Source organism: Crocodylus siamensis, chromosome 15 (genome assembly GCF_052110815.1).
Source record: "Crocodylus siamensis isolate JL-2025a chromosome 15, ASM5211081v1, whole genome shotgun sequence".
NCBI classification, from domain to species: domain Eukaryota; kingdom Metazoa; phylum Chordata; order Crocodylia; family Crocodylidae; genus Crocodylus; species Crocodylus siamensis.
In genome coordinates, this window is record NC_143409.1 from 55392183 (window position 1) to 55415990 (window position 23808).

A 23808-nucleotide genomic window follows, 5' to 3' on the forward strand; every position below is an offset into this window, starting at 1 on the left:
TTTGCAGGGCTGGCAGACCTCAGGGGCGGGCCTCCGGCATAAATAAAAGCCCAGCATGCTTAGCAGGATGGGCAGATGCGGGGAGGGAGGCAAGAAGAGCGGAGCCAAGGAAAGCTGGGGAGCTCTCCAATAAAATGTAAATAGCTAAGAGCATTGGCATGGGATTGACTCTATAGAGCAGGGGTGGGCAATTATTTTAGGCAGAGGGCCACTTACTGAGTTTTGGCAAGCTATCGAGGGCTGCATGACAGGCAGCCTAGGGCAGATCATTATTAATTTTCTAAATTTTTTAGGGGCCATGTGGACTGGCTAGAATGGCCTGGCAGGCCACATCCAGCCCCTGGGCTGCATTTGGCCCACCCCTGCTACAGAGGAAAGAGGAACTTGTGCTCAAAATCACTGGTGTCCCTCTCACAGCACTGTTGCCTGCCTCGTCTATCCCTCCCAATTGAGGATGGGCACGCCCGTGGGTGTTCCTGGGGTACAATATGAATGGGGTGAATGGCAGAACAGGATATCAATAATCTAATTGTCAAAGGCAGGTATCAATGAACTAAAACACTCTGTACACATTGAATCAGACACCCATGGTACAGCTCCCCAGCTTAAACCTTGTGAATTTCCACCAGAGCACACCGGGTTAACGAGACATCAGCTCTCCTTCACTCTGAAGCAGCAGCACCAGCCATGGCTATTGTGCTGCTCCAGTAAGTCCTGCTCTTTGCTAGCGCCACATGGGGAAGAGGAGCTCTCCTCTGCTCCAGATGTCTGTGGTATCTCCAAAAAAACGCGTACTGCCCCCCTTCCACAAAAGCACCTTTCCCAGACATGGCCCCTTGTGCTGATAACTGAAACAGCCCTGGGTTTATCACCCCCCTTGACCCCAGGCCAAGTTAAATCTCCCCAGAGCCTTCCCCGACCAACACCCTGCCCTCCTAGGCAAGTCTACCGTACTACTCTTTTTTTTTCCTCCACACCAATCCCTCTGCCTCACAGAGGAAAAAAGGATACCAGGGTATCTTCTCCCCGTCGCTAAGGGCAGCTCCACTTCACAGGCCGGCTCCAGGGTGGCTCCTCCCTGAGCTCTGCGGTCCTGGCTCCTTCCCTCTCTGAGCCTGGCTGAGTCCCCGGGGCCGAGTTCCCTTCCCTCTCCTGCCCCAGGAGCCAGGCAAAAACGTGCACCTGCTCTTCTGAGCAACAGCTTTCTGCAAAATGTCTTGCTCTGCCTTTGCAGGGATCCTGGCCCTGCTGCAAATCCAGCAGCAGCTGTTACACTTCTCTCAAAGAGATAAATATCTAACCATTCCCAACACCTGCCTGACCTTTGAAAGGGGAAATACTGAGCTTGTGCAATTGGTGTCATTCAATGCAAATAGAAAAAGCACGTTGACTAGACCATTTTCAAATGTGACAAGCCTGAAGATTGGAGAGTTTAGTTAAATCTGCAGGCCTTTGCCCTACAAAGCAGACTAAACACAAGGGGAGCGCGGGGGTAACATCTTATACAACTATGAGGACGCATCCTGGTGTCCAAAACTAGAGATCAGTTTAAAAACATTAAAGCATCGAACATAATATCCTTTCCAATATGTTTTTGTTAGTATGCATGAGCTTTATGCTGCATGTTCTTCTTACCCTCAATAAATGTCCAATATCTCTTTGAAGCTTGCTAAAGTTGAATCTTGCCATGACTTTTGCCGTTGAAACTGGCAGCACATCACAAGCCTCACCGGGGGTGACGCCTTGTTGGACCTGGTGCTGGCCACGGGTGATGACCTGGTGAGGGGCTGCGGGGGCTCGACCACCTGGGCGACAGCGATCATCGCCTGCTGGGAGTCACCATCCAGCGCAAGGTGGCAAAGGCCTGCAGCAAGGCAGCAGCCCTGGATTTCAGGAGGGCAGACTTCACTGAGCTAAGGAGGATAGTTGGGGAGGGGCTGAGGTCCCAGAGGGGAGGGGAGGGGAGCCAGGTGTCCAAGGAGAGTGGTCGCTCCTTAAGGAGACGATCCTCCGAGCCCAAAGGGAGGTAAACCCAACACGGATCAAAGGGACCAAGAAGGCACGCAAGCCCCCACGGCTCACCAAAAGCATCCGGGAATGTCTCCTAGCTAAAAGGGAGGCGCACACCCGATGGCAGGGAAGGGCCATCCCCAGGGAGGACTACACTGCAGTTGCTCGGGGCTGCAGGGGGGGTCAGGAAAGCCATGGCAGAGATGGGACTGGGACCAGCGACCCGGATCAAGGACAACAAGAAGTACTTTTTTAAATACATAGGGGGCAAAAAGAAGGTACCGGGTAATCTGGGGACCCTGCAGGACACGCTAGGAAATCTGGTCATCACACCGGATGACAAAGCTAACCTATTTAACAACTTCTTTGCCTCCATTTTCCTGAGCAGGGACTGGATCATCCCCCACACCAGGTCCCCCTCAGGCCCCAGGGGAGGCGCACCTGGACCTAGGGTCAGGGAGGATCTAGTCAGGGAACATCTGGAGGGACTGGATGTATTTCAATCAGCTGATTTGGACGATCTCCACCCCAGGGTGCTGAGGAAATTAGCAGAGGTCATTGCAGGACCCCTGGCATGGCTGTATGAGCACTCGTGGGGCTCTGGTGAGGTGCCAGAGGATTGGAAGAGGGCCAACGTGGTTCCCATCTTCAAAAAAGGGAAGAAGGAGGACCCAGGGAACTATAGGCCAGTCAGTCTTTCCTTGATCCTGGGTAAGCTTTTTGAGAGGATTATCCTGGCGCATGTCCACGAGGGGCCAGCAGAGGAGGTCATGCTTAGAGGCAGCCAACATGGGTTCATTAGCAGCAGGTCCTGTCAGACCAAGGTGGCCTTCTACAACCAGGTCACCAAATCCTTAGATGCAGCGGTAGCAGTAGACATCATCTTCCTGGACTTTCGGGAGGCCTTTGACACTGTCTCTCACCCTGTTCTCATTAAGAAACTGTGGGGCTCGACACCCACACAGTCAGACGTGTCGCCAACTGGCACCCAGAGAGCGGTGGTGGACGGGTCATTTTCGACCTGGAGGGATGTGGCAGTGGGGTCCCCCAGGGCTCGGTCCTGGGCCTGCACTGTTCAACATCTTCATCAGTGACTTGGACAAGGGGGTAAAAAGCACCCTGTTCAAATTCACAGATGACACTAAGATGTGGGGGGATGTGGGCACGTTAGATAGGAAGAATAGGCTGCAATCGGACCTAGACAGGTTACGGGGGTGGGGGGATGAGAACAGGATGGGTTTCAACACTGACAAATGCAAAGTGATGCACCTGGGGAGGAAGAACCAGCACCATACCTACAGGCTGGGGAACTCCCTTCTAGTCAGTGCAGAGGCAGAAAAGGATCTTGAAGTCATCATTGATGCCAAGATAAACATGGGCCGGCAGTGTGGGGACGCAGTCAGGAAGGCCACCCGCACCTTGTCATGCATCCACAGATGCATCTCGAGCAGGTCCAGGGAAGTGATCCTCCCCCCTCTATGCGGCACTGGTCAGGCCGCAGCTGGAGTACTGCGTCCAGTTCTGGCATCGCACTTCAGGAGGGATGTGGCCAGCATGGAGAGGGTCCAGAGGAGGCCACTCGCATGATCAGGGGGCAACAGAGCAGGCCTTATGAGGAGAGGCGACGGGACCTAAACCTGTTCAGCCTCCACAAGAGAAGGTTGAGGGGGATCTAGTGGCCTGTTACAAACTATTCAGGGGGGATCAGCAGGCATTGGGGGAGTCCCTGTTTCCCTGAGCATGACCATGAGCGACCAGGAATAACGGTCACAAGCTGGCGGAGAGTAAATTCAGACTAGGCATCGGGGCGGCTAGGGTCTGGAACCAACTTCCAAGAGAAGTGGTGCTGGCTCCTACCCTGGGGGTCTTTAAGAGGAGGTTAGATGAACATCTTGCTGGGGTCGTTTGACCCCAGTACTCTTTCCTGCCATGGCAGGGGTCAGACTAGATGATCTGCTCAGGTCCCTTCTGACCCGACTGACTATGAAACAAGGAAGGAAAACATATTTTCCTGTGATTCATTTCCAACTTTCCACTGAATAATTTTACTGACTGACTCCTTAGTCTTGTGTTTTGAGACAAGAACAGGAGCTTAACATTCCCTTGCTTTAACCCAGGTTTTATTGCACCTGTCTACTGCATGGATGAAAAATCTTTGTATAAGTAAGGGAGGGGGCAGAGGGAGGAATTACTTACCTGTATCGGTTTCTGCTTGTCCTCTGTCTTCTGCCATCCTCTGGATGATCAGAAGTCAAACCCATCCATTTTCACCTATCAGGGAGCAAGGACAGAAGCAAGGATCTGAAGTGATAATTCATATTGGATCAAATGCATTTAGTTGGAGAGATGCAGATGACTTTTGGGTCCAAAGTGCCCATGACACTCACTCAGGATAGGTTATCTGAGGCATGCCAAGGATACTTGGTGTAGGGCCAGTGCAACATCATTCCTATGAAAGAACTGCTCAACCCAGGCACTTGGGGTGCACTCCTTGGGGTCACTGTTTTAACTCACCTTGATAGTTATAGAATCATAGACAGTGAGGGGTGGAAGGGATATCAGGAGCTCACATCTAGTCCATGCTCCTTCTCAAAGCAGGACCAGCCCCAACTAAATCATTTCACCCAGCCTCTCCTCACAAGTCATGTCACCCAGCCCCCCAGCCATTTTTGTTGCCCTCCACTGGATTCTCTCCAAATGGCCCACATCCTTTCTGTAGTGGGGAGCTCAAAACTGTACACAGTATTCCAGATGTGGTCTCACCAATGCAGAAGAAAGGGGAATAATAACTCTCCTCAATCTGCTGGCAACACTCCTACCAATGCAGCCCAGGATGCTGTTAGATTCCTTGGCAACAAGGGCAACACTGCTGGGTCATATTCAACTTCTTGTCCACTGTAAACCCCAGGTCCTTTTTTGCAGACCTGCTGCCTAGCCAGTCAGTCACCAGCCTGTAGCGGTGCATGGGATTGTTCTGTCCTAAGTGCAGGACTTTGTCTTTCCCTATAAAAAATCTACTACACCCCCACTTGAGTGTCATCAGTGAACTTACCAAGGATGCACTCCATCCTGTCCTCCAGATTGTTAATGAAGATATTGAACAAAACCAGCCTCAGGGCCGACCCCTGGGGTGCTCCCCTTGATACTGGTTGCCAACTAGACCTTGAGCTATTGATTGCTACCCATCAATCCCAGTGATCCACCTAGGTTTCTATGCAGCTTACAGTCCATTCATCCAACCCATACTCTCAGCTTGCTTGCAAAAATGCTGTGGGAGACCATATCAAAAGTCTTGCTAAAGTCAAGGTCTACTGCATCTACTGATCTCCATGCATTTATAGAGCCAGTCATCTTATCATAGAAGACAAATGTAGGGGTGCACTGATATATTGGACCATATCATAACAGCACCGATAAAAGGAAAATTGACATTATTGGCCAATGTGGCTGATAATGTCACCGATGAACAATGTGTGCATGCACACAGCAACAGCATGCAGGCAACTGGGAATGCAGCCTGGCAGCTGGGGGAACAGCATTCACCCAGTAAGTCTGTGGGGGGAAGGGACAGGAGGTAAGCAGTACAAGGTTTCATGGTGATGGAGGGGGAGGGTTGGGGTTGGGCCTGGGGCAGTGGCAGGCACTGCCCAGCTGGGGTGGAGCACAGCATGGAACAGAGTTGCAGACTACAAGTCTGGAGGGCAAGGAGAGAGTGTGTGTGGGGGTGGCTCCTTGGTGCCCCTTGGATTTGTGTTTAAGGTGAGGGCAGGATGCCTGCTGCAGGCTGGGGCCAGGGGCTGTGATGGCCTCTTCCTGGTAGGAGGGCTGATCCAGGGTGCAGGGGCAGAGCAGGAGGTGGTGGTGCTGGGAGAGGGGCTATAGGGAATTTTGGGGTGTTGACAGCCCATCCTATAATACCCCCTCCCAGCACTGCCACTGCTTACCCCACCCCTGTCTGCCCTAAGCACAACACCGGCACAGCACCCCCACTGGAAAGAGGTTGATGCAGCCCCCAGCTCTGAGCCCCCAGTGGGCAGCCCACCGTCACCCTGCACACAAATCTGGGGGGCACAGCCCCCTACATGCCTCCTCTTGGGTGTGTGCATTGGTGGGAGCCACCCCACTCCCCAGACGAGCCACCCTTTGCTCCCACCTCAGCTGGGTAGCACCTGCCCCAGCCCCAACTCCACTCCCTGCCTCATCATGGGGACCTTGATCTACACCCCACTGCCCCTTCCCCCACAAGACTTACCAGCTGGACACTGCTCTCCAAGCTGCTGGGCTGCATATTGGAAATTGGGTTGGTATTGACTGATATGGCTGTTAATAATTGGACATTGGTATCTGCCAAAAAGATCTTGATTGGTGCACCCCTAGACAAATGAGTTGGTCAGGCATGACTTGCACTTGGTGAATCCATGCTGACTATTCCTGATCACTTTCTCCTCCTCCAAGTGCTTAGAAATGGATTCTTTGAAGCCCTGCTCCATGATTTTTCCAGGGACTAGGGGGAAGCCGACTGGTTGGTAGTTCCCTGGATCCTCCTTCTTCCCTTTCTTAAAGATAGGCACTATATTTACCTTTTTCAAATGGTCGGGGACCTCCCCTGAGTTTTCAAAGATAATGGCCAGTGTCTTTGCAGTCACAACAGCCAACTCCCTTGGCAACCTCAGATGCATTGCATTGGAGCCCATGACATACATGTCCAGCTTTTCTAAATAGTCCCTAACCTGCTTTTTTTACCACTGAGGGCTGCTCACCTTCTCCCCAAACTGTGTTGCCCAGTGCAGCAGTTTGAGCGCTGACCTTGCTGTGAAGACAAGGTAAAAAGGCATCGAGTACTTCACCCTTTTCCTCATTATCTGTTATTAGGTTGCCTCCCCTATTATAAAAGGTTCCTATGATCATTGTTGCCCCTTCCCACCTGTACCCCTTGCATGTTGCAGTAAGAATCCATCTTTCACCTCTCCGTTAAGCTCAGTGGACCAAGGGAGATACTGTTATGCATCAGCAAAGGCTTTCCTACATCACTTTCCTGTGGTTGGTCCACATAACAGATACCAGCCTACTACTGCTGCCAGGTGAAGGTTTGTGCGGTGCAGCTAAAAATCCCAAATTCAAAAATTGCCCCATAGCCTCCATAGATGGTCATTATATTAAGAAATGTAATTGAGTGGGACCCAGGGTGTATCCACCTGTTAGTGCTGAGAAAGGGCCTACTAAGCAACAGTTTGCAGGGAGCACTGTCAGGTTTTCAGGGGTGCAGATGCTAAGGCACATGGTTGTGTGCCCAAGTTGGAGGCCATAGCAGAAATGCTCACAGTGCAGCTCTGTCAGATTCCAAAAGTATCTATGAAATCTGCTAAATACCTTGTCCCAAGGGCACAAGAAGGAAGTACAGTCTTCTCCCAGAATACCTCTTCCTTCTGCAGAAGCAGCTATGTGGAGGGGGTGGGTTCTTTCACACTGCCTGGGGTGACTTCTGTAATCAGTACCCTTGCAGGGGGCAGCTCAAGGAAACTGCATTATCCCTTAGGGTAGCTCTCTTTTTCCATGCACCTTAGCACTCTGTCTGGCTATGGAAGCTAAACATAAGGATTGCTGTACTGGGTCAGACCAAAGAGACATCTAGCCTGGGATCCCAGCCCAAGCGGTGACAAAACACTTATGTTTTATAGTAATGGCTTTCAGCCTGTGGGCTGCAGACCCTGGAGGGGTCCACAGACTATGTCTTAAGGATCCCCAAGAGAGGACTATGATCAATCAAAGGTGTGTGAATACTCACACTTATAATTCAAAGGGGTCTGCACCTCTATTCAAACATTTTTAGGGGTCCACAAATGAAAAGAGGTTGAAAATCACTGCTTTAGAGGAAAAACCAAAGAGGGCCTGTTGTGGGGATTGCCTCATCTCCTATCAGACCCTTCTATTCCTCCCCAGTCAGAGGGCTAGGGATGGCCTCAGCCTGTGGTTAGGCTGTGTCTAAGGGCCCCTGCGGGATCTGTTCTCCAGCACTTGAGCTCATGATTGTTGTCAGGCCCTTTGTACAATGAAGCCAGTCTTCCAGTGGATGGGGAGTGCAGAGATGACTGAAGAGGCCAAACCACGATCTGCATGTCCAACTGCAGACATGGCCAATAGTTCAGAAAGAAGGGGTGAGTCCTGGCAATGCTGGTCATAGCTTTTCCCTTGAATCTTGTCTATATTCCTCAATAGTTTGTGGGGGCCATAGGTACCTGCTGACCATAAAACAGCCCCTCCTCTCCTTTGCTGATTTCATTCCTGCCTAGCAGGCCCCAGCCGAGGTGAAGAAGGCCCAACATCCCCAGGACAGGGTAACCCACAGTGCTGTCCAGAGATCACAGAACTGCCTGTGATTTCTTGTTGTACTTGTGTCACAGTCCATGCTTGCAAGAAGGTTCAGTGTGTGCAGGGCAAAGCTCCAAGCAGTGGCGACATGCAGGGGGTGCACAGGCACCCCCTGACTGGCTGCACTCACTGGTGCCCCCCCTGCAAGTGCCAGCTGGGGAGTGGAGCACTGTTGTGCTCCCAGCAGCAGCCACAGCCACTTCTGAAAGCAGCTGCAGTGATCAGTTATCTTACGATCATTGCAAAGGAACCCCTCCCACACCACCCAGTCAGCAGGATTAGCCACAGGGGACTCCCTTCCTTTGGTCACTGACTGGTGGTTGTGGGGGGGCAAGTGCCCCCCCCCCGACTAAGGCAGCACTAGTTACCCATGGCTCCAATAGCCCTTATGGTTATCAAACCCTGGGCCCCATCTGGCGTCTGGCTTCCTGCGTCTGTTATTGTTCAAGTCTTGATGCAAATGACCAGACATAAGCAGTTTACAGCCTCATTCACTGCCTTCAGTTCTCTGCACTGGGGGACACCGGAAAGCTTCAAGCCCAGGCCCTGGATCCCTTTTCTCCGCGCATTGTACAAACAGACAAAGTCACAATATGCCCTCCATGTTGCTGCTGCTCCAGTAGTCCCGCAGTGTCCCTCTCTATCCCTGAAATCTGCTCTTCCAAGACAGGTTTTTAAGTTGTGCCCCATCTCTGCTGCTGCCACCAAACCCAGAGGAGAGCAGCTCCCCCTGTGCCTCACCCTCGTTCCCTTCAGCACAATCCAGAGATTTGCCCATGAACCTATATTAAAAAAGCATCTTACCCAAGCGGGGCTCAGCCCTTGCTGGTAAAGTGAACAGCATCAGACTGGGCGGTTTCAAGCTCCTCCTCCTTTTCCTTACTGCTGAGCCGAGCCGAGCCAACTCTGATCTCATAATATATTTATAGTGCCTGGTGGGAGGGAAGGAGGGGGATGCTGCACATCAGGGAATGCTTAGGGCCCAGCTCACAAAGCTTTATCTGTGTGAGGGAAGGAGTGCAACCTCACAGGGCCGATGAATAGGAGAAGCCACTTTCCCTGCAGCAGCACACAGAGCTAAGCAGATCCCCGATGCTATTCTGTTAAGAAGCAGCAGGGCCCAGGAGTGTTTTTTGCCCTGTCACGGCCCTACTCCATGACCCAGCGCAACACTGCTCCATCCTGGGCAGTGGAGAAAGGAAGGAAAGGTGAGGGGCGAGAACAGCAGGACTCAGAAGCCCTGCATTTTCTTCCCAGCTCTGCCAGTCTCCCTATATGACTGGGCAAGTCCCTTACCCTCCGTGTTTCTGGTTCCCCATCCATTAAACAGAGCTGATCACATGGGTGCAGTGGGGATAGATGGAGCAGGGCAGCAGGCTGACTGCAGTTACACCCAAGAGCCCTTTTGGTGTGGAAGTGATGCGCTGAGCTCCACTGCTGCCTGGGAACATCCTGAAATTTGCTTGGAGGGCTCAAGGCAGGGTGGGGTGTGAGTTGGGGTAATTAAGCCACAAGTATGGAGAACATGGGGAAACTTTCACACTATTCCTGGGAACTAAGTGCGACTAGGGTTACCTGGCTAATCATCTTTTGACCTTGCCTTCTGCCTGATGTTTGACCTAGAGTAGACATCGTGACTACCACTGGGGATCAGTCCGTTGACTGATGCCTTGGCTTTGATGAGTACTGCCTGCTCCTGCACGGCTCACAGAATTCAATTTTATTTCTGGGGGATGGACTGCTCCATGTACTAAAGCTGAAAGGAGTTATTTACTGTTCCTGCTCCGCTTGACAGCCTTGGTTCTCCTGTAGGGTCTCTGGACCTCTATTTGCACCCTTCAATATTTACATTTACTGGGAGTCTATTATACTAACCTCTGTCCAAAAAGGCAAACTTCCAGGCCCCTGGAGGCTGAAAACCACAGCAATGCAGCAGCACAATAGGGAATTGGGCACGATACAACCAAACGAAGAACTGTCCGGGCTTGCCTAGTGCATTCCAAGCTATTAGAAAGAAAAGTAAAGAAAGTGAAAAAAAAAAAAGACCCCCACTCCCCTACCATACTACAGCCTGGAAAGGTCTTCCTTTGGGCCTTTCCAAAGGGTTTTCTTCCCCATTGAAGAGGAATGGGTTTTTTTCCCCCCATTCTTCCTCGTTCACTTGCAGCCTCCAACATTCAAGGAAGCTCTGATTCAGAGGCCATGCCCGTCACTGAATAGTCCCTCCTTGTTCCCCAGTGTTTTTCACACCTGTGGTTTAGTTGCCCTAGTGCAGCACTACTGTTAGAAATATTATTAAAAATGCATTATCAATAGCAGATTTAGAAAAAAAAAACACAGCTGCTACCCCTCCTTGTCTCCTTAATGGGAGAGGGAAGGGGGGGGGGTTGGAAATTGAAGGGAAAAACCACCAAAGGCCCTTTGTACTAAGGTATCACTCCCTCTCTGTCCTGCAAATTTACTATCTCTTTGTTACACTAAATCACACTTTCTTTCATGACCCCCACATTCCTAGGCTAAGATAAGAGCAAATGCCATTTTTGCCTTCAGGTTGAACCTTGAGTAACCTTGGGTCCCATCTACGCACGCGTGATAACCTAATGCATATTAAGCCTACCCGCCCCGCATACTTAAGTAGTTAATTATAATGCACATGGGACGTATAAAGCGACATGTTTACATATATGTTTGTATGAACCGGAAATGAGTTGTAAAAATTCCTCCTTCTGTACACGTGGTCAGGAGAGAGGGGATAAAAGCCTGCTAATGATTGTGCCCGGGGGCAGAGTGATTGATCTTTTGTCTCTCTCTCTGACCCTATTTGCAAATATATACCTTTTGTGTTGCTAATAAAGTGTGTCTGTAGCTGAAAGTTTTTTTCCACCTCCCGAGAAACGAACCACGATTTTTTTAATTCAACAATTGGCGCCCAACGTGGGGCTTCTCGAGGACTACCCCGGAATTCAGTGACGGAGCACCTCCGGTACCAGGGATTTGTGCACACCGAGCCGACTTTGGACTCACCCTGGTATTTGAGGTTTAAGTCCAAATATCCGGGAAGTTAAAGGAAGTATCCTATGTAAATTCTGAGTTTCTGGAGAGGCAGACACACTTTGGAATTTGGATCGAGATCTCTGGGGTATCTGAGTGAGTATACGAATTCCCTTTGCCCAATCTGGTGTACGGATCTAAAACAAAGGATGTGTAAGTTTGCTGAGAAATTCTAGGCTTAGCTCTCATTGTAAATCATCTGTTGTTGAGATCTTTTTGGTATTTGGTGTGCATTGGGCGCATTTTTGTGGGCAAATGGGTACGAATAGCTCTCGTGTAGAAAACAATATTGATACCCCTCTAAAAGTCTTATTACGTCATTTTAATAAATTTGCAAGGCCGGCCGATTATGGAATAAAAATGAAAAAAGGTGATTTAACTAAGTTTTGTCAACTCGAGTGGCCAACATTTGGGGTCCACTGGACCCCGAAAGGATCCTTTGTGCTAAAAGAAGTGATAGCTATCCATGAAATTGTTATGCAAAATGGGTATTGGAATCAGTTTCCTTATATTGATTGTTGGTTGTGGGTGGTTCAAAATCAGCCACCTTGGATTAAGAATTACTTAGCAAAGTCTCATGTGATGCTTGTTAAGAAAAAGGCTCGGGGGGGGGCCGCCTGTACTTCCTGAGTCTAATGAGGGGGGGGATTCTGAATTGGCTAAGTACCGGACCCGTGCTCCGGTTGCCCTGTCGGGTAGCGAAGATGAGTCAGACGCCTCCTCGGCATCCAGTCCTTCTGCACCACCGCCCCCTCCCTTAGAGAGACCACCACCGACGTACCAATGCATACCTAATGAGTTAGAGCGTGAGCCTCAGCCAAGGGAAATAAGGGTTATTATTTGCGCAAGCCTGTAGAGTCACAGCCGGTGTTGAACTGTCCGATGCGAGAGATTATTGGGGAAGGAGGCACTGCAACTTTTGTCTACACCCCATTTAGCACTTCAGATTTATTTAACTGGAAAAATCAGAGCCCCTCTTTTCATGAAGACCCTGAAAAGATGAGGGATTTGTTTCGATCTATTGGGCAGACTCATCGACCCACTTGGGCTGATGTCCAGATGATGCTCCAGACCCTCCTAACCCCGGAGGAGAGGAGATTAGTGTTAGGTACAGCAGAGCGTATTGCGGCAGCCAGAGTTGAGTCAGAGGGTGCTGCTGGTCGTACTCTGCGTGATACCTACCCTGTAGAAGAGCCGAGATGGGACAATCATACTGCAGAGGGCAGAGAGCTGAGTGCACGGTATTTAGAAATAATAGTGGAAGCAATGGGAAAGGCAGTGCCTCGGATTACCAATCTGTCTAAATTGTATGAGGTGAGACAGGGAAGAGAGGAGGATCCCTCAGCTTTCCTTGGGAGGCTGTATGAGGCGTTTCGCAGGTTTTCGGATCTGGATCCAGAAGCCCCAGATAACCAGCGCATGGTAAATCTTATGTTTATTGGTCAATCTGCTGCTGATATCCGTAAGAAGTTACAGAAAACTGAGGGAGGTGCTGGGAAACCGATTTCAGAGCTGGTGGAAATTGCATATAAGGTGTATGGGAATCGTGAGCAAGTGCAGGAGCGCAAGGAGGATAAAAAGGCTCAGCGACAGATGGCAGCACTAGCAGCTGCTATGACTGCAGGGAACCCTGGAAAGGCTGGGATACAGAAGAGGAAGGGAGAAAGAGTGGGAGCAGATGTTTGTGCTTATTGCAAGGAGAAAGGACACTGGAAGAGGGAATGCCCGAAGTTGAAGGAGAAGAGAGAGGGGGAACCGAGAGGTCACCTCATGCAGGCAGAAGACAAGGGTGAGGATTCAGAATGAAGGGGACAGGGATCTAAGACCACTGCCCTTCGGGTTGGAGCCCGAGAAGATCCCATGGTAACCACTAGGGTTGGTGGCAAAAACTTTGAAGCCTTGGTGGATACTGGGGCTACATTTTCAATGATTCCAGAAAAACCCCCCTGTGCAGGAACTAGTGAACAGCATGTACTTGTAGAAGGGATTGAGGGAATGCAAACTCGACTCCCTGTTTGTAAACCACTCCTCACCAAGGTGGGAGACCATTTGCTCGAGCACTCCTTTGTGTATTCTCCAAGTTGCCCGGTTGCACTCCTTGGGCGGGACTTACTCACAAAATTGCAAGCTGAGATCTTTTTCAGAGACGATCAGATGGTGGTCCAGCTACCTGTCAAGCAGAGCTCGAACTATCAGATGGCTCTCCTGGAGGACCGATGCCCTGCAGTAAGTCCAGAAGATCACATGACTGGAGTAGACCCCTCAGTATGGGCTGATGGAACCCCTGCGCGAGCTAAGTTCGTCTCCCCGGTAAGGATCATACTCAAGGATGGGGAGGGGCCCGTTCGGGTAAAGCAGTACCCACTCAGCCGAGCGGCCAGAGCTGGACTCAAGCCGTTAATAGAGAAATACAAGAGGTACGGATGGCTAGTGGAAGGGTCCTCACCCTATAACACCCCCATTCTTGGAGTGCCAAAGGCAGATGGGGTCTCATACAGACTGGTCCAAGACTTACGGGCAGTAAATAAGAAGGTCCTTTCAGACCATCCTGTAGTCCCGAACCCTCACACGATTTTGACACAAGTACCGGGGGAAGCTGAAATATTTTCAGTGCTAGATTTGAAAGATGCTTTCTTCTCTATTCCTCTTCACCGAGAGAGTCAAAAATTGTTTGCTTTTGAATGGGAGGATCCAGATACTTTCCATAAAGCCCAACTCATGTGGACAGTTTTTCCACAAGGATTTATAGCAGCCCCCCATATTTTCGGACTTGCTCTTCAGAAGGACTTGGGGGAATGGAAGGGATCACACCCCGCAGTGACTCTCCTCCAGTATGTGGATGACCTGCTAGTTGCAAGCCCAAACTTGCAGCTCTGCGAGGAAGCCACCAGGTCACTCCTAAACACTCTGGGAAAAAAAGGATATAAAGTCTCTAGAGAAAAAGCCCAAATATGTCAGCCTGAAGTCACATTTTTGGGATATAAGCTCTCAAAAGGAGTCAGAGCCCTGAGTGCAGATCGCATACAGGCGATTCAAGGTCTAACCCCACCTAAGTCACCCAAGGAGCTGCGGGCATTCCTAGGGCTAACTGGGTTCTGTCGACTATGGATACCAGATTACGGTGGGAAGGCTAGACCACTGTATGAATCCCTGACTAAGGAGAGTCTCACTAAATGGAAATGGAATAAAGAAATGCAGCATGCCTTTGATCTGCTGAAGGCAGCATTAACCCAGCCCCCTGCCCTGGCCATCCCAAACAGTAAAAAGCCATATCGACTGTATGTTCATGAGAATCGAGGGGTTGCATCAGGGGTGCTGACACAGCCATCGGGCCCGACCTGGAGACCCGTGGGATATTATTCAAAGGTTCTAGATCCAGTTGCACTCGGGTGGCCAGCCTGTCTTCGGGCTGTGGCAGCCACAGCAGTGGTTGTTGAAGAAGCCCAGAAGATAGTCATGGGTGCGGATATGGAAATACTCACTCCTCATGGAGTTCCCCAGATCCTAGGGACTGAGGGAGGGAAATTTCTTAACCCCTCCAGACAATCACGGTATGAGATATTTTTGCTCTCTAATCCAGGACTTACTTTCAAACATACTACAGCCTTGAACCCTGCAACCTTGCTGCCAGAGCCAGGGCAACCGTCGCATGACTGCCTTGAGGTCCTGAATCAGACCACGCAGGTGCGACCTGATCTTGCTGAGGACCCAATTGAAGACCCAGATGTTGAATACTTTGTGGACGGCTCCAGCTCTGTCATCGATGGAAAAAGACGAACAGGATGTGCAGTGGTAACCTTGGATAAGGTAGTATGGAGGGAGTCATTGCCGAGCTCATGGTCGGCACAGGCCGCGGAACTCACTGCGCTCACCCGAGCATTACAGCTGGGGACAGACCAGCGAGTTAATATATACACTGACTCTCGCTATGCTTTTTCTACAGTCCATGCGCACGGACTATTGTGGAAAGAAAGGGGTTTCATTACTGCCTCTGGAAATAAGATTGCTAATGGCCCCCAGATTATCAAACTACTAGAGGCACTCCACCAGCCTAAAGAGGTAGCAGTCATTCATGTGCGGGCCCATGGGAAGGCTGCTGAGAAAAAGCATAAGCTTGGAAATGCAAAGGCTGATGCAGCAGCAAAGGAAGCTGCATTTATTGGGGGAGAAGCGGAAGAGGTATCCAAGCAGGCTATGTCCCATGCCATATGGCCATACGTTTAGGATTTAGTCCCACAGTATTCCCCTGAAGAAGATAAATTTGCACAGAAAGCTTGTGCAGAAAAGAACTCCCAGGGGTGGTGGATAGTACCAGGAGGAAAAGTCATGATACCCAGGCCATTGCTTCGGGAGGTGTTGCAACAGCTCCATGCAAGAACCCATATGGGAGGTTTGGCCATGGGTGATCTAATGATCCGCCAAGCAGTAGCCCCAGGGCTATATGTAGAAGCTCAGCGCATTGCTACCAGGTGCATTACATGCCAGAAAGTAAACCCTCGAAGGAAACCCCCTGTGCCAATGGGAGGTAGACCCTGGGCAGCGTACCCTGGACAGGCATGGCAGATTGATTTTGCCGAGCTCCCACGATCCGGACATCACGGGTTTTTACTTGTCATGGTAGACCAGCTCTCTGGTTGGGTCGAGGCTTGGCCCACCAGGACTGCCACTGCAGCTGCAGTAGTGAAGTATTTGTTACAGGAGATCATTCCCCGGTATTCCCTGCCTGAGTCCATCGAGTCGGATCAAGGACAACACTTTGTGGGAAGAGTGGTTCAAGAAGTCGCACAAGCTCTCAAGGTTACTTGGAAACTACACACACCATGGAGACCACAGAGTTCAGGACAAGTGAAACGCATGAATAGAACTTTAAAGACTTTGCTCACCAAAATCTGTATTGAAACACGCCTTAAGTGGCCTCAAGCATTGCCGCTAGCTCTTACTCGCATTCGAAACACTCCCCGACGGGGCCTCAAATTGACCCCATATGAAATTATGTTTGGCAAGCCCCCTCGAGTCTTACCTCCTGGGATGCGAGAGAATGTAACTTTTGAATTAGGTAATAGTGAACTTCATACATATGTTATTGCCTTGCAGTCTGTCTTGTTTTCTCTTCACAGGTATGCAGCCTCCTTTCAGCGTCTGCCTTTAGATGTACCGGTACATGACTTCTCCCCGGGAGACTGGGTCTTGGTGCAGCGGTGGAAAAAGGAGCCTTTGACTGAGAGGTGGAGTGGCCCTTTCCAGGTACTTCTAACAACCCACACCGCTGTAAAGATTACTGGCCATGATCGTTGGATACACCATACCCGTGTGAAACGACATCCACAAGCGTCAGAGGACAACATCTCCCAAGACGAACTCACTCCGGAAGCTGAGTCGTCTTCGGAACAAGAAGCCAGCAAGTGGAGCTGTGAACCTACTGGTGATCTCCAAGTGCGCCTGAGACGGCTTAATCAAAGCTCAGAAAATTAGACAAGAAAGTAAAAGGGAAAATATGGTGGGAATCTTAATGTGCCTTGTTGTTATCTGCATAATGAAAGAAGCAGAATTGAGGAGCCTTAACCGCTGGCTCACACCCTCGCTTTCCCAAATTGCTCCCCCAGGGACAAATTTGTATGTTGATATGATGGAAAGAATTGCAGGTACTTTTAATCTTACCAACTGCTGGGCCTGTGGGGGGCTTCGGGAGGCCAGAGGCCAGTGGCCTTGGAGGGCTTTTCCTTTGGCCCCGAAATGGCTAGTAAGTAGTAAGGCAGATGTTAAAAGTACTAGTCAAAAATGGGATGAGAACCACAGTTGGGAACTTTCCCAAGTGGCGTTAGGAGAGTATTGCATCAGTAATAATGGTACAGGAAAAAGGTTGGGACACAGCCTTTGCATATGGACTTTAAAAGTAAGGTGGATGAACCTTACAAGATTAGAACAGCTTTATTATCCTAATAGCCCAGGGTATAATCGGCTAGTGTGGCAGCATCCCAATGGAACAATTGTGTGGTTTAATGAGTATTGGAGTGCCACAAATCAAAGTGATGATCGGACAGATTGTACAGACAAGAACCAGGATGGGCTATGGGAATGTTCCATGAAAGGAGGCCACGCAGTTGCTGGTCCTTTGGGTCCAGAAGGAGGCTTGGGGTTTCCCGAGATGCCCTACGGTTGGGCCCCTCCAAATGCCACCAATAGAGAAAATAGGGCCTTAAGAGGATACTATTGGATTTGCGGACGACGGGCCTATACAATACTACCACAGGGGTGGACGGGAACTTGCTATATGGGAGTAATTGTACCAGCTTTCTTTTTGTTACCATCTGAGGTTGAAAATAAGCTAGGAGTCTCTTTGTATGATGATTGGAAAAGGGCCAAGAGAAGTATTGATGTAAGTTTGACACAGGGTAGCTCCCAAAAGTGGAAGAAGGATGAGTGGCCCCCTCAGAGGATTATTGAGTATTATGGACCAGCTACATGGGCTAATGATGGGAGTTGGGGATACCGGACACCAATATATATGCTGAATAGAATCATCCGGTTGCAGGCAGTCTTGGAAGTAATTACTAACCAGACCGCCACTGCTCTCGAGTTATTGGCCCGACAAAGTTCTCAGATGAGAGCAGCCATATACCAAAATCGGATGGCCTTAGATTATTTACTTGCAGAGGAAGGCAGAGTCTGCAGAAAGCTCAACCTTTCTAATTGTTGCCTCCAAATAGATGACAACGGGAAAGCAGTCTTAGAGATTGCCAAAGAGATTAGAAAAATAGCCCATGTACCAATACAAACGTGGGAAACCACATGGAATAAGGACTGGTGGTTTCAATTATTTGGAGGACCCTGGTGCAAAAAGGTAGGGTTTGTGCTTTTGTGTGCTCTAACTGGTTTGATTTTTATCCCTTGCCTTATTCCTTGTCTCACTAGATTGATAACCACCACAGTAGAAGGAATGCAGGTCGCAGCAGTCCCTCTAAAAGCACAGACTGCTGCAAAGGTCATGGTCCTCAGAAAAATTCCTCGTAATTATCTTGATATGCCCGAATGAAGTAAAGATCAGAAAGCATCTCGAGGGGGGATATTGTTAGAAATATTATTAAAAATGCATTATCAATAGCAGATTTAGAAAAAAAAACACAGCTGCTACCCCTCCTTGTCTCCTTAATGGGAGAGGGAAGGGGCGGGGGTTGGAAAGGTGGTTTCTCCCGAGAAACGAACCACGATTTTTTAATTCAACACTACCATGCTCAACAGCTGCTGATGACCTCTAAGAATCTGTCCAATCCCTTTTTGAGCTTGGCTAAAATGTTATCATCCACACCACCTGGTGGCAAGTTTCACTCTCAAATTGCACACTGCATAACAAGAACTTGCCTTTGTTATTTTTATACTTCCTACCTACTAGTTCCATTTTATGAACTCTATTCCTTGTATTTTGAGAGACAGTAAATAATAAAATCCCTGTTGACTTTCTCTATGCCATTGAGTATTTTGCAAATACTTACCAGGTCCCCACTCAAGCATCTCTCTGCTAAACTGAATAGACCCAGCCTCTTGAGTCTCTCCTCCTATGGAAGCCCCTCTGTACCACTGATCATTCTTGCTGGCCTTCCTTGCACCTTCTCTAGTTTTTCTATATCCTTTTTTGAAGTGTGGAGACGAGAAGTGGGAACAGTGGTCAAGGTGTGGGTGCACCAGAGTTTTATAAAAGGGGAATCGTGATCCCTTCGGTTCCCTTTTAATAATAATCCATAATGGTTCATTTGTCTTTTCCATAGCTGCTAAGCGCTGACCTGATGTACTTAGCAACCTGTGCAGGCAGCGTTCAGGTTATATTACCCCATGTGTGTCACTTCACACTTAGCTACACTGGATTTAATCTGCCATTTAGCTGCTCATTCACTCAATCATGCCAGGTCCTTCTGTGGTTGCTCACCATCCACCTTGATCTTTACTACTCTGAATAATATTGTATCATCTGTAAATCTGGACACCCCACTACTCACCCCCTTTGCCAGATCATTTATGAATATGTTAAACAGTGCCAGTCCCAACGCAAGTCACTGGGGGACCCCACTGTTTACTTCTTGAGGCCCTGGCTCTCCCCTGCCTCCCACCATCTGGCCGGCTGCTTTGAAATTCAACATGTTTCAAAACTTTTGAAACTTTTCAACTGGCCTCATTTCATTTCAAGGCTGTTTCGAAGCCCTTTGTTTTGTTTGGGTTTTGCCCTTTCGAGCGTAAAGTGATTCGAAACAGCATCAAAACAAAACAGCCGGTGAAGCTTCGCACAGCCCTACTGTTCACGCTCCTGGCTGCCTCCGATCATCCTCCCCCTGCTCCCACCAGCAGACCAAGGGGAAATCCTGAACATAAAGGCAGATTTAAAGAAACCCGCCTGGACTGTGATCAGAGGGCTTAAAAAGAGCAGGGAAACATCCGGGGAAACCCAGACGTATGGTAACCCTATCTTGGCGGCACACGCGCACTTGAGCAAAAGCATTACAGACAGACAGACACGTTAAGCCCTTTATTATATCAGAATCCCGACGATTGTAAAAGATCCTTATTTTCCCCACAGCAGCAAATAATGCAACCAGGTCCTTTTGTTCCATGACCAAACTCCTGCCTCCCCCACACAGTTAACTATTAACAAATTCTTCCAAACAGGACTGCAGAAGTCACCAGCTGGGCTGGTGGTCCTGCCCTCGTCCATGTTTCGGAAGGGCCTGATTCTGGTGCCCGACTCCAGGCTGGGAACCCCAATCCCACACCATCACCTTCCTGCAGCCCAAAATCTGAATGGCTCTCCCCTCCCTGCCCCCCCCCCCCCCCCGGAACTGCATAGGAGTCACTTCCTGCTCTGTGACAGGCCACAGGGCTGGAAAGAAAAGAGAAATAGGAAAACACCAGTTAAACCACAGCAGGTGCAAAAATAGAAGTTAGGCCAGTTCAGGGATGTTTCCAGAGAAGTTGAACCCCCCCCAGCTTTTATTGGACCAGCTGTCTAGTTGAAAGAGATAAGACCAGATGCTGGTAACAAAGTACCCTTCCTCCTGTCTGAGAAAGCAGCAGGCAGAGCTTGAGCTAAGCAGCTGATAGAAGAGCCCTGTGCAGAGCTCCACAATACATGTAAATAAAAGCAGCCTTCTTGGGGGAATGGAGCAGGGCTCTAATAAAGGAGAAAAGAGGGATTATCAGCAGTTGCTAACAGACCAAAAACAATGTAGCAGAGAGGTAGCACAAGTGTAGCCTGTGTGGTTGTCTCCTCCAAAAAATCTACAAAAGACCTTCCAAGGACGGACCTGGGAATAGAAATTCATAAGCTCCCTGGGTGCTGAGAGCCTGAGTGTCACAGGATGGTAGGGCCCTTGCTTGGCCTTCCCACCCTGGACCTCATCTTGGGGAAAGCCTGCCTCTGCTCCAGCACCTGCCATATGGTTTTGGTTCAGATGAGATGAGGATTTGGGAAGGGAGACTGCTCACCGCTCAGGAGGGGCGTACCTGGGGGCCTGGCTGTCTCTTTTGCTCTACAGTCCCCTTATTCTAGCCCGAGCCGTGGTCTGCGAGCTCTGCGGTACCCGGCTGCAGAGTTCTCGCCTCTGTCACCTGGGCTCCTGCGGGGACCTCCTCTTCACCCCTTTTTAGTCCTCTTTCCTCCCCCCACCAGCCCTCTGGAAAGTAAATAAAGATCAGGCCCTTCTCATTCTCTAAGTAAAAAAGGAGATGCTTTGCTTTTTCTTGGGACAGGGAAGGTGCACTGTTCCTTAAAGGCTGGGATCTTCACTGGCCTTTCCCTGTACGCCCAGCTCATCTTCCCAGCAGCTTCCTCCCTGCAAAAGGGACTCTCCTGATCCGGCCATGCTTCATTTCCTCTTTCTTTTTATCTGGCCTAGGGCAGCTGCTAATCAGTCTGTCCAGGTGCTTCCTTAACCAGGCAGCTGGGGGTTGTTTTCTCTGCTTGTTAACCCTACTGAGAATCTGCCCTGCAGGCTTGTTGGCCTGTGCTCCTGCGATGATGCCAAAGTAAATATTTCACTTGAAACAAAGGAGAATTTTTCTGAAGAACAATGCTCACTTAAGCCAGGAGAGGACTATATCTTTGGGAAGGCAAAGGGAGGGTAGAAAAGCTGCAGAACGCCAGCTCCACCATAGCAAAGGGGTGTTTGAAGAAGTTTCATGTCAGGCAGTACTCACCTCCTCAGACAGAAATGTGTGTGTGGGGGGGTTCACACCAGTATCAATCATCCCGGTGCTATGGACACGAGTCGCTAAGGAGACCCCAAGCCTGGGAATTTAGGGGCCCAGTGAGATTGGCTCAGGGAGCCACGGGGGCTACTCCCCCACTGCAGAATTACAGCCCATGGACCAGATGCTCGACACCCCTGGTGCTGCACATCGCTGCTTCCACGAACTGCCCTGTCTGCTCCAACAGAAAACATCTAAAGGACACACAAGCACCAGATCAAGCAGACTTTCCACCACTCCTTTTCTGCCCTTACTACCCTCTTACACCAAGGGATTTACAAGACCCCTTCAGAAAACAGGCCTTGGAACAAAACGCTGTAACTGGACCATTAAACAAAAATAAAGAAAAAAAAATCTAGGCTTAACACAGAAGCTTATTACAAACTAACAAATGCTGCAACTGGGCTCCCTGCACTCCCCAGGGAATAGCTACTCTTCCTTCCTGAATGATCTCCTGCCCGCAATGGCCCTGTCCACGTCCCTGCACTTCTTGCGTCTTCCAACACCTCCTCGTAACATTTCTTTGCTCCTAGTGCACAGCACTCCTCTGTCCCTAGAAGCAGTCCTGCCTGCGCGTACCTGTGGCCCTCTTCGGAGGGGGGAGGCTGGGGTGCCTCGGTCTCCCCAAACAGGGCATCGCTTTAACAGAAAGCTGCCGAAGCGTCTCATTTATTCACACCCCTAAAGCATGAGAAAGCAGCCCAGGGGATGAGAAAGCAGCCCAGGGGATAACCCAGCAGCCCCAGTCCGGAGGCCAGGACGGACTTCAGGCCCCGAGCCCAGGCCGTGCCGCCCCCGCGGCTGGCACGCAGGCCCTGGAGCAAGGCCGGAAGCTCAGGCCCATAGAGATACTCACAGCGGTGCTGACGATGCCGTAGTGCTGAACCCACCCTGCTGACTACGCTCAGCGCCGGGGCCAGCGGGCTCCTGGGCAAGGCCGCCCCCCAGCACCTGGCTCCCGGGGGGCCCGCCCCCGCATCATCGCTGCATGCGGGAGCTTGCTCTCCAGTTGCAGAGAGACTAGAAGCGTTACTAGTATGGCAGCATTCATCTGAAGATCAAAGCAGAAAGAAGCAGAAGTGTCGGCGCGAGCACGGCTCTGCCTGGACGTGCCGGGGGGGGGCACCCGCAGGAACACAGCAATAGGCCATGGGGACTGCACGGGTCTACAGGGAGCCTGGCTTTCCTCGATCATAAAAATCACAAATTCTCTGATAAAAAACTGCAAGTCAAATGAAAGGCCCCGCACAGCCCTGCTGGCGTCCCTCACTGACCTCTGCAGCCCCCAGACCTGCTCACGTCTCTCACTCGTCCCCAAGCCTTGCTGGTGCCCCCTGCCCCCCCGCTGGAGGGGCCCTTCAGCTGCCGGGAGCCCGCGGCTGCAGCTCCCCCCGCTGGAGGCTCGGGGGCCCGGCTGCCCCGCTGAGCACGCCCGAGGGGGTGATCTGCACCCCCGCATCCGTGGGCAGGGCTTAGGCTCTGGCCCTGCCCCAGGCCCTCTGCAGCCCGGCGGGTGCAACCTGGCACAGCGAGCCCACGCAGCAGAGCTGACCACTGCTGCGTCCTCGGTGCGCAGGGCAGCAGCAAGGGGAAGAGTGCCCCGTGCGCAGGGGGCGCCTCCCCAGGGCAGCAGAGAGCAGCTCCCTGCATCGCCTCCCTGTGCGCTACCGTGCTGGGTTGCACCCACTGGGCTGTGGAGGCCCTGCGAGAGGGCAGAACGGGGGGAGCCTGAACTCACACCCGCAGCAGGCAGCCTGTGCCTGTCCGCACCCCATGCACAGATCTGGGGATCGTGTACCCCCTTACCCCTGGCAGCGTACACAGCTGCAGGGAGCCAACCCCACCCCCACACCCTCCGATCAAGCCACCTGCAGCTCCATCCCCTTCCCCGCTGGGGCCCTGCGGCCGCACGTTGTGGTTCTGGGTCCCAAGCCCCACACACTGCCTGGCGGCAGCCCCAACCCTAACCCTGTCCAATGCCCTCCCTCCCTATGGGGGCCTCAATCCCCCCCACGTACCTGTGGGAGCTGCTCTTCAGGCTGCCTGGAGCCATGGGCATATACATGCACTGGTGGCCGCCTATCCACGCTCCTCCCACTCCCGCTCAGCCCCTGGCAGGCTGGAGCTCTGCCAGCCTGCAGCTAG

General features: G+C 50.8%; 1 protein-coding gene across 4 annotated transcripts in view; it reads right to left on the reverse strand.

Moving 5' to 3' along the window:
• LOC149852981 (C-type lectin domain family 2 member B-like) overlaps positions 1-23740 on the reverse strand; it is a 40816-nt gene extending 17076 nt beyond the window's left edge. The window contains exons 1-4 of one of the 4 annotated variants that reach the window (XM_090029201.1): positions 22520-23401; positions 10255-10383; positions 9184-9311; positions 4207-4281 (exon numbers count right to left, since the gene is read on the reverse strand). In XM_090029201.1, coding sequence (XP_089885327.1) covers positions 4207-4243 — 37 coding nt within the window. In that variant the 5' untranslated portion in view covers positions 4244-4281; positions 9184-9311; positions 10255-10383; positions 22520-23401. Of the gene's footprint in view, positions 1-4206; positions 4282-9183; positions 9312-10254; positions 10384-22519; positions 23402-23681 lie in introns of those variants that run through there. The other 3 variants (XM_090029202.1, XM_090029205.1, XM_090029204.1) reach the window with 3 other exon arrangements.
• Between the last annotated feature and the right edge of the window lie 68 nt (positions 23741-23808).